General features: G+C 41.6%; 1 protein-coding gene across 3 annotated transcripts in view; it reads left to right on the top strand.

Moving 5' to 3' along the window:
• The window catches only part of ACACB (acetyl-CoA carboxylase beta), a 193,107-nt gene that overhangs the window by 93,085 nt on the left and 83,945 nt on the right, over positions 1 to 16,077 (top strand). For all 3 annotated transcript variants that reach the window (XM_068239413.1, XM_068239406.1, XM_068239419.1), the window contains 6 exons: positions 2,066 to 2,275; positions 4,702 to 4,872; positions 12,016 to 12,177; positions 12,891 to 13,054; positions 14,466 to 14,616; positions 15,249 to 15,352. In XM_068239413.1, coding sequence (XP_068095514.1) covers positions 2,066 to 2,275; positions 4,702 to 4,872; positions 12,016 to 12,177; positions 12,891 to 13,054; positions 14,466 to 14,616; positions 15,249 to 15,352 — 962 coding nt within the window. The remainder of the gene's footprint in view (positions 1 to 2,065; positions 2,276 to 4,701; positions 4,873 to 12,015; positions 12,178 to 12,890; positions 13,055 to 14,465; positions 14,617 to 15,248; positions 15,353 to 16,077) is intronic.

Below are 16,077 nucleotides of genomic sequence, written 5' to 3'. Positions count from 1 at the left end.
TGTAGACATTCTACCTGTTGCTGATCTATCTGAAGCTGAAAAAAACTTGCTAACTGACCGCTGATTTGTATTTTCTGACTCTTTGAGGGTAAGGTTTTTTGCTTTCTTATCCTTATCCTTAACCATTTTTTCGGTCTGAGCCACCAACGCTATCACTTCACGGTGTAGCAAACTTCCCCTTACAGCAAACTCGTTGCTTGCTTCCCTTCGCAGTACAGCAAAGTCACAATACGCTTCCCTTTACCAGGTAGCAAGCTAACAGATTCAAGCTTAATCCGGTCAGTTCACTTCCCGTTATAGTAAGCTTCACCGTTTAATAAACTGATGCTACTTCACTCCACGATTTGGCAGGTCAGCAGCTCACTTCCTTTTTACGGTACAGTATAGCATTTTATCGATCACGTTCATTTCACAGCGTAGCAGGCTAGCAGGCTTGTAGTTCAATACCCTTTCAGTATATCAGAGTCTCTCTAAGATTTCACACTTTACAGCATAGCAGGGAGTCTCTAGGGATGCACAATTTGCCAGACTAATTGTTCAAAGCAGTTCACAGTACCACAGGGAGTCTCTATCAGTTCACCTCTTAGCAAGCTAATAGTTCAGTGTGCTTCATAGTATAGCAAGCTATCCAGTCCATACACTTCACCACATGGCAGGCTAGCGATTCAGTTATACTTCACTGTGTATTCAACTAATGCTTCAACCCGCTCCACAGTACAGCAAGCTAGTAGACCAGTTCACTTCGTACCAGGCTCAGCAGTTCAGATCACAACACCATGTAATGAACCAGTGATTCACTTCGTTTCCCAGCAATACAGTTCAGCAAAAAAAAGGTTATTAAAAGTTGTTTGTCTTACCAGCTCAGTTGCCATTCATCACCTGGGTACTGTTGCTTCTCTCCTCCACTAGTTGGCCTGCTTTCTCCCTATGCGTCCACAGCCATTAGTTTCTGTTCTCAAGAAGCAGATTTCCACCACTCTGCCTTGGTGTGTTTAGTATACACCACCGACCAGGGGTCTCTGGGGCTGCAGGTCGGCTCTTCCTCCTGCTGTCAGTGCTGTGTCCTCTCCCTCCCCCTCCTATGCTATGCCTGCACGTGTCTTCGCCTGCTTGTTACCACCCGCTGCTGGTCTCTGCATATCTTCCAGTCACCATCTGCTTATCCTCCAGCCACAGTTCACTTCTCCTGCTCCATCCACAGGGGGGCCGCCGGGATCTCTCTCAAATGATCCGTGCTGAAATTCCACAGCATGGGTCAGCACACAGGGTCTCTGCTACTTGGCTGCATACTTCCACGCCGAGCCGAGAGACCAGGAGCACACTTCCTCACTCCCTCATGACACGCCCCTCCCCCTCTATGTGCCTCCGGAAAGGGATTTTTTTTGTAACAGATGATATCTCTGATGTGAGTCAGAACATAGACTGATATCCCCCATTTTGTGATTCTCCCTAGCTTACCAAAATCTCATTCCGCTTCACCTGTAAGACTCTGTTTTTCTGCATTGACTCGGTATTTCTATATAAAGGACCTGCTATTTTTACAAGCCAGCACATATCTTAACTACTGCCTTAGGAATCCATGTAGCCTGGCTGGATAGTGTAAGCCACTTTTCAGTAAGCCAGCACCTATTCAGTATGAGACTTTGGGCAAGATTCCCTAACACTGCTTTTGCCTATAGAGTACGCACTACTGGCTGCAGTTCTGGTGCTTTGAGTCTGCCAGGAGAAAAGTGCAATATAAATGTTATTTGTCTTTTATGGGGAGGAATAGTTCACTCTAGCCAGCACTCCAATTACAAACGGTCATTTAGATTTATCCATAGCACTGTAGGAAGCCAGCTTTTTGTGGTCCCTTTTATCAAGGTAATGATAGGATGGCTTTTTACAGTGCTCTAAATTAAAGAAAGTCTATAACAATCTGCATCTGGAGTTTTGGCATACGTGTTCTATTGCTGATTGTATTGCTTATGAAGCTGAGCACCCTTCTCTCCTAGAGATCTGTGAGATTATGAACATTTTCTTTCATTTGTAATTGAATTTTAATTAACTCCTATGTTAATTTTAGGTCCAGACAGAGGTGCCTGGTTCCCCTGTCTTTGTGATGAAGCTAGCACAGCATGCCAGGCACTTGGAGGTTCAGATCCTTGCAGATCAGTATGGAAATGCCATCTCACTCTTTGGACGGGACTGTTCCATACAGAGACGTCATCAGAAGATCATAGAGGAAGCGCCTGCCACTGTTGCTGCCCCGTCTGTGTTTGAATACATGGAACAGGTAGAACAGAGCAGTGCATGTTTACTGGTATACTACTTTAGATGGTAACTGTGAATCATTTTTCTTGTGCTGTGTATAATACCAACGTTTTTCATGCTAATGGGCACCACGTTACAGGAGAAACCTTTCAGTTTTAGAGCAGGTGCAGAGAGGAGCAATGCTGTTGATTAGAGGGATAGAAGACCTCACTTACCAGGAAAGGTTAGATAAACTGGGCTTATTTAGTCTGGAGGAAAGGCGACAGAGAGGTGACCTGATTGACATGTACAAATATATCAGAGGGCAATATAAAAGCTAGGCAGATGAGCATTTTCTCCCTTGTGTAACGGACTAGGTAAGGGGGTAACAGGGGAATGGGTGATTTTTATATCCAACTCAAACTTTCTGCAAAGAATGCACAAATGGTATAATAGTTGTGTATATAGTTGTATAATAGTTGTGTAACAGACTAGGAGTAATGATCTGCTCATGGAGGAAAAAAGTTTTGCCATCTGTTTACAAAAGGGTTATTTTACAGTAAGAGTGATTACAATGTGAAATATATTGCCACAAGCAGTAGTCATGGCAAAATTCTTTGTCTGCCTTTTAAAGGGTGCTGGAATGCTTTCCTTGCATTGAAGATGCAGATGTGATATAACCCACATTTCATAATCTAAATAAAAGAATCTGAATCGGGCAGCTAATTTCTATGATGTTTGTAATGGTGATATCTCTCGTCTCTTCCTGCTGATCCATCACAGATCACTGCTCCACCGTACATTATTCATGTCAAACTCTGGCCCGCGTGCCAAATCTGGCCCTCAGAGCCATTCAATTTGGCCCTTAAAGGGACACTTAAGTCAAACAAAAAAAATGAGTTTTCCTCACCTAGGGCTTCCAATAGCCCCCTGCAACTGTCCGGTACCCTCGCCGTCTCCCTCCGATCCTCCTGGCCCCGCCGGCAGCCACTTCCTGTTTCGGTGACATGAGCTGACAGGCTGGGGACGCGAGTGATTCTTCTCGTTCCCAGACACATTAGCACCCTCTATGCTGCTATATGGTATATGATATATGCTATAGCAGCATAGATGGCGCTATTGTGGCCAGGAACGCGAAGAATCACTCGCGTCCCCCAGCCTGTCAGCTCCTGTCACCGAAACAGGAAGTGGCTGCCGGCGGGGCCAGGAGGATCGGAGGGAGACGGCGAGGGCACGGGACAGCTGCAGGGGGCTATTGGAAGCCCCAGGTGCGTAAAACTCATTTTTTTTGTTTGACTTAAGTGTCCCTTTAAGTGGGTTCCCGACTTTGCATTAGGTTTGGCCCACTCTAGACCACCACAGAAGCTATATTGGAGGTGAAGCCCTAGAACACCAGGGAAGCTATGTAGGGGGAAAGCACTAGACCATAGGGAACTGTATAGGGGTTGGAGGGGGACTATTAGACACCATGGAACTTTGTAAGGGAGGAAGGTGGCCAGTAGGCATTGAGGTTGACCCGTGACTGTGTCCCAGTGTACAATATCAGCCCACTTTGGATTTGAGTTTGACACCCCTGCAGTAGATACTCAAATATAGGTTGGCATTTTCTTTTCTCCTAAAAATAAATTGATAAATAAAAAAAAAATTGTGGCTTATAGGCTGGACCACCAAAGTGGATCAACATAGGAGGTGCAGGGAGTAGGAACTTGACTTCTCTGTTCTCTTCTTCTCTTAGGGCCTCCTCCTGTGCTACCCTAATAGCAGAGAAGTCCCATTTGTTATTTTATGCTGCCATCCTGTAGACAGCTGCCCCATTTTATTCTACCTCCCTTCCCACCTGACTCAGCTGTTGCTATCTACACTTTGTCCTGGTGCACACCAGAGGAGTTTTTCTGAGCGTTTTGAGTTTTTTTTAAATCTGCTGCTAATGTTATCCTATGTGTCTGTGCACACTGGAGCAATGAGGTTTTGTAAAAAAAAACCCATAGCATTACATTGGGAAGAGCTTTTTAAACCGCTAAAAGCTCTTCCCAATGTAATGCTATGGGTTTTTTTACAAAACCTCATTGCTCCAGTGTGCACAGACACATAGGATAACATTAGCAGCAGATTTGAAAGCTCAAAACGCTCAGAAAAACTCATCTGGTGTGCACCAGGCCTTTCTAACTAATAAGTGTGCCTGAATCTAGGGCCCAGCAGCGCAAGATATGACTTTCCATGTTGTCTCAATCCTTTTGTTACCCAAATGAGCACGTTTGTTTGTACGCCTAATATAGTGCATAACCAAGGTTTTATGGAAATCCTTTCCTAATTGCATAAATAGTAGGCTTAAAGACAGCCTTCTTCAACTCACAATGGTTTTTATTTTTAAATCTCAGTAGAAAATATGAGTAAAACATAAGAGTTTTGGATGTTTGGGTTACACAATGCATACTCAGCAGTTTGTAATAAATCTCTTTTCCTTTTCAGTGTGCAGTGCGTCTGGCTAAGCTGGTGGGCTATGTCAGCGCAGGCACAGTCGAGTATCTTTACAGCGAGGACGGCAGCTTCCACTTCTTAGAACTGAACCCAAGACTTCAGGTGGAACATCCCTGTACTGAAATGATATGTGACGTCAATCTTCCTGCTGCTCAGCTTCAGGTATGATGTGGCAGACTGTGGTTAGGGCTTCTGGAAAATACGCAAGGCACTGGAATTGGCACATTATGTCATATGATTGGTGCACCATCCTAAGTTATATTGTTACTACAAAGCAATGCAGTTGGGTGTAAGCGGACTCAAACTGGATTGGTAGTAAGCGCTAAAGTATTACTGTATTACTGAATCTGACTGCAGTATAATATTGTATTTTGAAAAATAAAACACACTAAAAATTATAAGCTATCTAACCAGCACTGTTTCCCCTACCAGCATCTTAAAGTGTGCCCGAGGTGACCGATCTGATGCGCTAGACGTGTTTGTGCATTGCTAAGCATGGAAATAACTAGGCTGTATATAATACAAATATAAAAATAGGATTTGGCCCTACCTTAAATAAGGACTTACTGTTAATTCAAAAAAGCACTGGACCATGCGTTTGGCTGCTATACGCAGCTTCCTCAGGTCAATAGTAGTCCAGATAAGCAAGAGTGAATTAATCGGAAGCACTGTTACACCCTGTTATATACTGATTTTAGTGGACGCCTCCTTACTAATGAGCAATCATTTAGTTTATTTTGGAGCAGCGACCATCATCTTGAACCAAAGGCGGAGCGGGGAAGGTACTTCCTCTTACGTGCAATTAGTGGTTGCATAGTCTAGCAATCCAATTCTGTGAGTATTAATTTCTCACCTTTTCTTTACGCCTATCACATTACATCATGTACTACACCAGATCGGGCTACCGGTACCTTTGAGGTACAATACAGCCATAAAACTGTTTCCTGGAAGAGAACAGCCTCTGAGTGCAGGGTATAGATTACAAAGGTCAATAGTTCATTACTTTAGCTTAGAACTATTTCAGACTGTGTAAAAGACTGTATCCTTCAATTCAGACAATATAACATTCATTTATTTATTTTTTATACATTTTTGAAATTTAAAAATAGGGATATATATATATATATATATATATATATATATATATATATATATATATATATATATATATATATATATATATATATATATATATATATATATATATATATATATATATATATATATATATATATATATATATATCATTTATTCAGCATAGAGCCATTCAATCCATTTTGGATTCTATGGAAAGGTGAAATGCTGCTTTATACAGTATAACTCTGGATTCAGAGGCATCCTTCCAACTGTCTCTCTGTCAGGCCTTGCTTCCTTCTCAATAGTCTCTCTGTCTGGTCTTGCTGCTTAACTGTCTTTGTTAGCTACAACCAGAGATGTTTTTACATTAGCATTATTGAATTTTTACACAGAAGCAAACAAACTGAGTACATAGAGATACATGTGCTCAGTTATTTCAACCTTCATTAGAAATGCCCATGTATAGCATACTGAAATATCAACAGCAAAGCATATTTGTAGCAATAAAATGACTCATATATTATAATCAGTCTTTAGTGCCAGTGAGATGACTGTAACTAAGCCTGAAGAGAAAAAGAAAAGGTCAGAAGGAAGAAGAAAAAGGAGGGAAAACCTCTGGCCACAAACTCCTCCACTACTCAGGTTCATACCTCTTACGAAGGGTTAGTGTCCATGCGCTTTAAAGGGAATCTTAAGTGAGAAGTATATGGAGGCTGCCATATTTATCTCCTTTTAAACCCCAGTTGCCTGGCAGCCCTGTTAATATATTTGGCTGCAGTACTATCTGAATCACACCAGAAACAAGCATGCGGCTAATCTTATCAGATCTGACGATGTCAAAAACACCTGATCTACTGCATGCTTGTTTAGGGCTAAAAGTAAGAAAGGCAAAGGACCAGTAGGACAGCCAGGCAACTGGTATTGCTTAAAGGAAACCTGAATTATGTAATAAAAATAATAAAATGTAGTATGAAATAAAAACGGCGTGGGCACAAGACGGCTGTAGGGGGCTGGCAGAAACCTCAGGTAAGTGAAACTTTTTTTTTTTATTTATTTATTTTTTTTACATACTTCATGATCCCTTTAAAAGGAGATAAATATGGCAGGCTCCATATACCTCTCACTTCAGTTTTCCTTTAACCATGGTGCTTACACTTTTCAAACTTGCCTGGGCAATTTCAATTGGCACAAGTCGACTGGTACAAGGGTAGCTCCACATTGATTGTATACTTGAGTTTAAGGTTGGACTGGTACACAACATCCAAACTTTATAAATGTATTTTATAGTGTAAAAACATAAGTCTAGTTCATTCTTGGGTGTGTTTTCCAGCAGGGAACACATCCAGCAACCCCAGCAGCACCACCCTACTAGAGCAGGTAATGAGTGGATACAGTCTTGTTGATAGTGGATATAATTTTTAGTGATGGTCAAGTAGATGCAAATAACTTCGAGTTGATGCAAATGTATGCAAATTTTGATGCACATTTATGCAGCTTGAAAATGAACCAATCAAATCCTGCTGAGGTAAAATTCGATTGGTTCATTTTCAAGTTGCATAAATTTGCATAAAAATTTGCATAAATGTGCATCAACTCGAAGTTATTTGCATCTACTTGACCATCACTAATCTTATTCTAGAAGGCCTATATAGTCAGCTTAATTCCATGCATTCTTACATGGGTTAGGTATATTCTATATAAAAATCTTATTTGTATCATCCTGTCCTTTGCTGATTGTGGAATTCTCTCCGTGATCTGCGGAAATCCTCCACAAGCGTGTAATTTGAGGGAACCCAGCAAAAGGTGCAATGCACCTGTAGAGGGAAATTCCTGTTGGCAGGTGGAGCTGTGGAGTGCAGAGAAACAGCTCCTCTGCCCTGCCACAGACGCAAGACAGAAATTGCACGAAGGGAAGAAACGCAGGGCAATATAGCCCTGAAGGAGAGAGAGCAAAGCGATAGAGGGTATGTGTGTGCACCAATCTAGTCGCCACCCTGCGATGATGAACACACAACCATGAAGAACAGGAGAGAAGGCAATCGCCAGAGATGGCGATTGCTAACAGCGACACAAGACCGAATAAGCACAGATGAGGAATGTATGTATGTCCACCAATCTAGCCACCACCCTGCGACGGCGGACACACAACAAAGGAAACCAAGTAAGAACGCAATCGCAAGAGAAGCGATTGCGAAAGAGAATGAGCACAGGGACAGATTGTATGTGTGTGCACCAAACTAGTCACCAACCCGCGACGGTGCATACACAACAGTAGATATGAAGTAGGAACGCAATCGCGAGAGAGGCGATTGCCAGAGGTGACACAAGGCTACAGCAAGGCAGAGCACGAGAGTAGCAAAGGCACAGCAAATCATACAATGAGAAGATAAGGAAAATAACAAACGCTAGCTAAACGCGAACACCGCACTCATTCGCAACAGTGCACGCGTTTATGCGCGGTCTCCGCGTGATAAGCACAACAGAGACTAGCACGCCTAACTAACCACCGACAGACAAACATGAAACAGAGGACGCGAGCGCTTGCTTAACGGTTACCTCACCGAGCCTCCAGCAAGCGTTCGTAGCAGACAAGACAGATACACGAAAACAGGAATAAGTGAGAGATACGATCCACTGCTCTTTCCGCCTGTTACGGAACAATAAGCAAGGAATGACCACAGTTTGCAGAAACACTGATACTGAGACAGGAATGTGCAAAAAGGTGTTTTATTAAGAACCAAATAATGCAAATAACATACAACCATATGCAAACAATATATACAGTGAATCTCCCGCAAACCAAACAAAACAGTGTGCACACATATAACCAAGACCCTGACTATCTATCTATCTACAAACGGCGTGCAGGAGATATATATGTACAAGCAAATATAAATATATATATATATATATATATATATATATATATATATATATATATATATATATATATATATATATATATATATATATATATATATATATATATATATATATATACAATAACGCGGTATCAAAGGGGGCAGGCGGAGACAGGTCAAAACGGAATAACAGAGTCAGCAACGGGTAATCAGATACATGCAAGGTACAAAGGAATAAACAGAAGCAGAGTCAGGACAAGCAAAGGGTCAGCAGCAGGTAATCAGATAACAGAGCAGGGTACAAGAAACCAGGTATCAGGAACAGAGGTGACCAGAGACCTGTAACATAGGAAGTTCTGGCAATGACTTGCAGGAAGAGGCAGACTTATATAGTCCATGTAATAGGAAGCATCTGGTGGTAATTGCTCAGAGACACATTAGAGGCCTCTGCAGGCCATACAAAGAACTGCAAGTCCTTAAATGTAATGATAAGCCACCTGCTGGTGGATAGTGGAAGTCCAGGGCAGTCCAACTCAATACCACCACCAGCAGGCAGGAGATGATACAGTATGAATCGTAACACCGCCAGAGCGAGTGCGATCCAAGTATAGCAAGAGAGATGGAGATCAGACGGATCCACCGCACTAGCGCAAGGCGAGTGCGATCCAGGCAAGACAGATCAGAAGGGGCTACCAGTAACAACCGCTGTTCTGGTTAGCACCCAGACACACAGAACGATTTCCTGTTGGCCACCGCTGGGACAGGACAATCGCAACAGACAAACAAACAGATATGCAATCCTAACTGCACTAGGGAACCTGCCTAGTGCAGTCCCAGGAATTACTCTAAGCTAATCTTAAACAATGAGCAAGGCTGACACTCCAGGAGTGTTTCACAGGACTAACCCTTATGACCAGCCCAGATCTGTGATATCACATGGTATATATAGAGCAAGCCTACAAAGGATGTGGCTAGGCAATCTGCATGACAAACGTATGCAAATTCCTCAGCAGCAAGCTGCCAAACTGACAAAAGGTCTCTCTTCCAGAGACCTGCAGAATGCAGACCTGAACAGTGGTCAAAAGGCTGCCTGCCTGCGCAGGAAGCCGAGCGGATCCTCACACTGATATTTTTTTCCAAATGTGTCCAGAACCTCCTCCCAGTCCTTCTCATTTGAGGTCTCTTCATTCCAATTATTCTGAAATGTAAACATCCCAAGGCTTTCCCCACCCATGATATCATGTTTTTCTAGCCTTTCCATGAGCAATGTGTGTTCCAGCTTACTAGACCTGACCTGTCGTACCCCAGTGGGGAACTGTGCTTGAAACACATGCCTCACTTGCAGATACCGAATTGTGGTAGCCATTGGTGGTTGACTAGTGATTTTGAGCGTATTGACCAGAGTTTCAAGCATGTAATAAGATGGTGGTAGGCACCCAGTTTAACCCAGTGCTCTATTGTCCAGAAGTAGCAGATAGGCCAGAAATAAAGAACTTGGAAAGCATAGAGAAGTATGTACAATGCAGCTTTAAGAATGTGAAATACGAACACCCATAAGCATAACCCAAACTCCTACATCCTTTGCCATAACCTTGGTGATAAGGATGTCTACATCCTAATTTTCTAATGTTATACAGAGGCAACCTAACTTCTAGCTAGCCAAGTAACCAGATGGAAACCCAGTATTGTTTCCCGCAGAGACAATGCATCTGTAGGGGAAGCAACCACCCTTGTCTTACCTCAGGAGGCTTAGGCCTGCTTCCACATTCTTACTTTTCATCGTCAGACATTTGGCAAGCTTTAATGGCTTCTTTGATATTGGCTAGGCATTGCTGCAGAGGGATTTCATCCAAAATTACTTCATCCTGTTCCAAGTCTGTTGTTTAGTGTGGGAGCTTGCATGCTGTGAGGCTGGTATAGGCACTTGCCTGTCTGGGGATTTTGCCTTCTCCCTTTTATCTTTTCCTCCGTTGTTCTTTTGAGACATAAGCTTCAATTCATCAAAGGCTGTTCCATAACAAAATCCAAGTCGTTAAAATACCGCATTCGGTATTTTACACTTGTGTGTGCTAATTCATCAATATTTTCACATGTGCGGTAGATGTTTAAGTTACCGAACTACTACGGCTTCAATTCATCAAAGGCTGATCGATAACAGCGGAGCAGTGCAGAGCAGCTTGGAGTGTCTGTGTTGTTAAAAGCTGCTGTGAGGCATTTACAATAGAAGGCATCCCGACATCCCTTTAGATGTAAACATTTGTTTACTGTTTTTTATACTGCCTCTGCTGCTCTGAATCTGTCCATCAGTCTTTCTTAACATTTTATTTAATTGCCACAACTTAGATGAACTTCCTGGAGACATTACAAATGCCTTGCTTGGTGATTTCACCACTAGCAACTTTGCATTTTCAAACAGGGACTCAATGGGTTACGCCACCAAAGGGCTGCCTGCTCCTGTCACTCAATCATGGGAACATCCACAGGAAGGCATTCAAAGCTAGTTACCGACAGAGGAGAGCTGGAGATAATCACCGAATGTGTTAGCGAATGCTGTAACCTTGAAAAAATTGACATTTGCTGACATGTGTTGAGCACAAGTCAGTAATTTATCTCTCTCCTCTCTTCATCAAGTCCACAAAGAGAGGACTTGTGGACTTAATAAAGAGAGGAGGGTCCTCTCGAAACGTCATCACTGCTTGCCCTATGTTATATCCTGCTATGCCTTAATAAAAGAGCTTAAAGCGGAATATAACCCTGCATTTCAACTTTGCTCTAAAACATTATTTACAGCATATTATATGCAACCATTTTTTTTTTTATTTTTTTTTTTTTTTTTTATACTAGACCAGCATTGGAAGGGTTACACACAGAGCTTTAAAGTTCCGTGGATAGAAATGCAGACGCATCCGAAGTTTAGATACATTTAAGTAAACACAATGTAACAAGTGGTGAATGTTACACACTCTGGCTGTCCTCCAGCTCCTACACAGTCAGAGAGTGTGTAACATTCCACACTTGTTACATTGTGTTTACTTAAATGTATGTATCTAAACTTCGGATGCGTCTGCATTTCTATCCACGGAACTTTAAAGCTCTGTGTGTAACCCTTCCAATGCTGGTCTAGTAAAAAAAAAAAATGCTGGTTGCATATAATATGCTGTAAATAATGTTTTTGAGCAAAGTTGAAATGTGGAAAAGTGGAGCTCCTGAACACCCATCTGCTCAGATCGCCATCTTGTCCATGCCCCCCTGGCAGGGTTGTAAGAATAGTGTGCTAATGCATTTAATAAAAGTTTTGTGAGCTGAGCCTCATTTTACAGTTCTTTAATGCTATATTGTTTTTATAATATAACATTTGTTTATTTAGATCTCTATGGGAGTCCCACTGTACCGAATAAAGGATATTCGAGTTCTCTATGGAGAATCACCTTGGGGTGACTTGCCCATATGTTTTGAGAATCCCACAAATGCACCAAGCCCAAGAGGTCATGTGATTGCTGCAAGAATAACCAGTGAAAACCCTGATGAGGTAGGAATTTGTATGTGTTTATTTTAGTGTATTCTGTTTGTAACGTCTAATAAAGACCATGGATGTGTATACTGTAGATCTCAGGAGCCTATAGGCGCAACCAAACCTAGCTCCTTAAACCTCATCTATCAGTACATACAACTCTTCAATGATACTTCTACAAACTGGGCACTCACTGAAAGGCTGGTTAGCACAGTGAGCACCAGGCAATGCAGAGCAGGTAGAGTGGCGTGGAAAGTGGGGAAGAAACTATTGTAAGTGGGACAGATTATGAAAGGGAAGCAGCAATACTTGCAGTAATTAGGGGTAGGTAGCTGGACTAGCTGTGATGTGGGAGGTTGTTCCTGAGAATGTCCCCTCTAGCTATTAACCTTAATGGTGGCGACTGTAGTCACGTGCCTAATGGTAAATCTGGCCTTTAGGACTCTTTATTGGTATAAACCCCTGTTCTGTGTTTCTAAATGGCTCCATTATTAAAGAAAGAATAGTTTTTTTTATTTATTGATTGTATTTATAAAGCGCCAACATATTAAGCAGCACTGGACATTAGTTTAGGTTACAGACAATATTTAGGGGTGAAATACAGCAATATGACAATACAGGAATACAAGAAAGTACAATACAAGAATAGTTAGCTTTTTTTCAATGCTCTGTTGATGATGACAAACTGTGCTCCTTATGTCTTTTTTTTTTTTTTTTTTCTTTCACTACAGGGGTTTAAGCCAAGCTCAGGGACAGTCCAAGAGCTCAATTTCCGAAGCAATAAGAATGTGTGGGGATACTTCAGTGTGGCAGCCGCTGGCGGTCTGCACGAGTTTGCAGATTCCCAGTTTGGGCATTGTTTCTCCTGGGGAGAAAACCGTGAAGAGGCAATCTCGTAAGTAGGAACATGCATATCTGTACTTAGAACTACTCCCTGATGTTCCTGGATCTACTTCCTGCTTTTAACAGTTGTTAAACTTAATGAACCACAGAATACACTTTATTAATCTGTTATTTGCTGTGATGAAAAAAAAAAACGACTTTACCATCTTATGTCTGGGGAATGCATTGACTCATAAATTCTATTAGTTATACAGAAACAGATATTTGTTGATTCTCTCACTAATAATTTAATCAAGGTCGCATTTTGCTATTCCAGTGTCACATACTATATATATTTTTTGTTTACTTTACAAGTGTATCAGGTGCTTGTAAATCATTTGAACGTCCAGAACTGATTGTAGCACACCTTTATTAATTTCTCATTTATATACTGTAACAGTAGACTGCTGTTTTAAAGTGCATTATGGTGAAACTAAATAAATAAATGGTGAACTATATAATGTAAAATGCATATTTACACACACATATGAGATTTTACTTTAGAGTAAATGTTCTGTAAATTGCTTCCTATGTAGTTGTCACTTACAAAAGGTGGTATAATCTGCTGGCCCTGGGCCTCTTACTGACAGGAAGTGAATTAGTATATTTTCAATGCGCCAACATTTGTCAGAGGTTTTGAGAGATCAGATTAATAACTATTATAAGTGTCAGCTCCATAGAAAATCAGTCATTTTACAGTGCTTTTTAAAACAATGCTGTTTTTTTTTTTTGTTTTTTCATGAGAGGTTTTCAGGTTCCTTTTGACCCACTTCAAAATATCCTTGCTCTCTATAACTTAATTGGGTATCCTGTGAGTTATAAGCAATCCTTACATACCTTGCACTTTTTAACCTGCTCCAAAAATACTGATGGTTCTTGCTCTTCATAACTTACAGGAGACCTTCACCCACAGTCATGTCCGTGCAGGCAAGCTTGCCAAACACATTGTATGGTGGCTGTTGCTAGATCTGCTTGATTGAAGACTGGGTCGGGGCCAATCTTTGGGTTTTGTGGTGTCATTTCAATCCATTTATTCAATCACAACTACAGACTCCCATAGAGGTCTATAGTCCTTTGTTTAATTGGTGTAGTCAGAAGCCACCAACCTAGAGGTGCAGTGTGGATGCAAGTAACATCCAAAGAACTCTTTAATCAAGTAGATCCACTGACACCCCTGCACAGATATTTAGCAAGCGTACCCTTCCAACCAGGCTGATATTGAATTATTTTATAAAGGAGTGCCTCATACCCAATTTTAGAAACCCTTTTCATAACGAATTAACCTTGCATACTCAAATTTTCTAGTCTATACCTGAATCTCTGGCTTGCTAGAGAACTTCCTTATCGCTAATTGGTGCTTACAAAAAAAAGAGCACTGTGTATGTTACGGTAACCTATATTTACATGAAATCTGTATGTTACAGGAACATGGTTGTAGCTCTTAAAGAGCTGTCTATAAGGGGAGATTTCAGGACGACCGTGGAATACCTCATCAAGTTGTTGGAGACGGAGAGCTTTCAAAATAATGAAATTGACACAGGGTGGCTGGATCACCTGATTGCTGAAAAAGTTCGGGTAATCTGAACATATCTTTAACTGTAATGAAAGTAAAATTAATAGCATGAGAGTGCTATGGTGCTTTTTACTGTCTGTCAGACTTAAAGGGACACTTAAGTCAAACAAAAAAAATGAGTTTTACTCACCTGGGGCTTCCAATATCCTGCTGCAGCTGTCCAGTGCCCACGCCGTCTCCCTCCGATCCTCCTGGCCCCGCCGGCAGCCACTTCCTGTTTCGGTGACAGGAGCTGACAGGCTGGGGACGCGAGTGATTCTTCTCGTTCCTGGCCACAATAGCGCCATCTATGCTGCTATAGCTTATATCATATACCATATATCAGCATAGAGGGTGCTAATGTGTCTGGGAACGCGAAGAATCACTCGCGTTCCCAGCCTGTCAGCTCCTGTCACCGAAACAGGAAGTGGCTGCTGGTGGGGCCAGGAGGATCGGAGGGAGACGACGAGGGTACCGGACAGCTGCAGGGGGCTATTGGAAGCCCTAGGTGAGTAAAACTCATTTTTTTTGTTTGACTTAAGTGTCCCTTTAATGATCTTTGAAGCTTTCTAGACTGGGGTTCTATAGAAAACTACTTGTTGTCTGAGTGATTTAAATGTGATCAAAGCTCTCTTGTTTTTCCCTCCCTCTTAAGGCGGAGAAACCTGATACAATGCTTGGAGTAGTCTGTGGTGCTCTCAATGTAGCAGATGCCTTATTCCAAACCTGCATGAATGAATTTCTTCACTCTTTAGAAAGGTACAGTAGTTTTCATCCTTTTCTGTATGCCTGTATTATCTCCTGTTGAAAGAAACCACCATTTGATTTCATTAACAGCTGTCTGCAATGTTTATCCATTTGGGAAGTATTCAATGTTTATTCAAATAAACCTCTCTCTGCTCTAAGCCTGTCTGACTTTTTTTTCTTTCTTTTTTTCAATTTTTGAAGCTATTGAAACCATTGAATCGTTAATACACTGTGATAAAATGACTACTTTTATGGGTATTGACCCTTAAAGATGAGAATGGAGTTGGCCGTCACTAGGGCAAGTTGACCCACCGGGTGGATCACTTGCGTAGCGGCAGGTGTGGATCGCTTTACACGCGCATAACTATCGGCTGAGGCAGTCTTTATCAGCCGCCTCAGACGACTTTGGTCATGCGTGTGTATAAGCCTTTAATTGTAATAGTTGTGTTCATCTTATATATGGCAAGTTTCCACTTATCTGCTGCTATCTGCCATTATTTTATAGTATAGCGTCAGTAACATTGTTGTTCCTGGTTGTTCCATGTTTCTGATTGTAAGGAAGCCCTGGTCTTCTGTCAATGCAGTTGAAGCACAGCTAATGCAAAATAAGTGCAGAACTGAAGCAGATGGCTTCAAATGACCAAAACCAGTGAAGAAATTGAGCAGATGCCAAGATCGAAGATTCCTAAGATTAAGTTACGTCCTCTGTAGTTATTTTCACATGCAGTTAATTAACA

The sequence above is a fragment of the Hyperolius riggenbachi genome, chromosome 1, assembly GCF_040937935.1.
Source record: "Hyperolius riggenbachi isolate aHypRig1 chromosome 1, aHypRig1.pri, whole genome shotgun sequence".
NCBI classification, from domain to species: domain Eukaryota; kingdom Metazoa; phylum Chordata; class Amphibia; order Anura; family Hyperoliidae; genus Hyperolius; species Hyperolius riggenbachi.
Note: the sequence above shows the minus strand (reverse complement) of the source record. Positions and strands in the feature narration are given on the sequence as shown.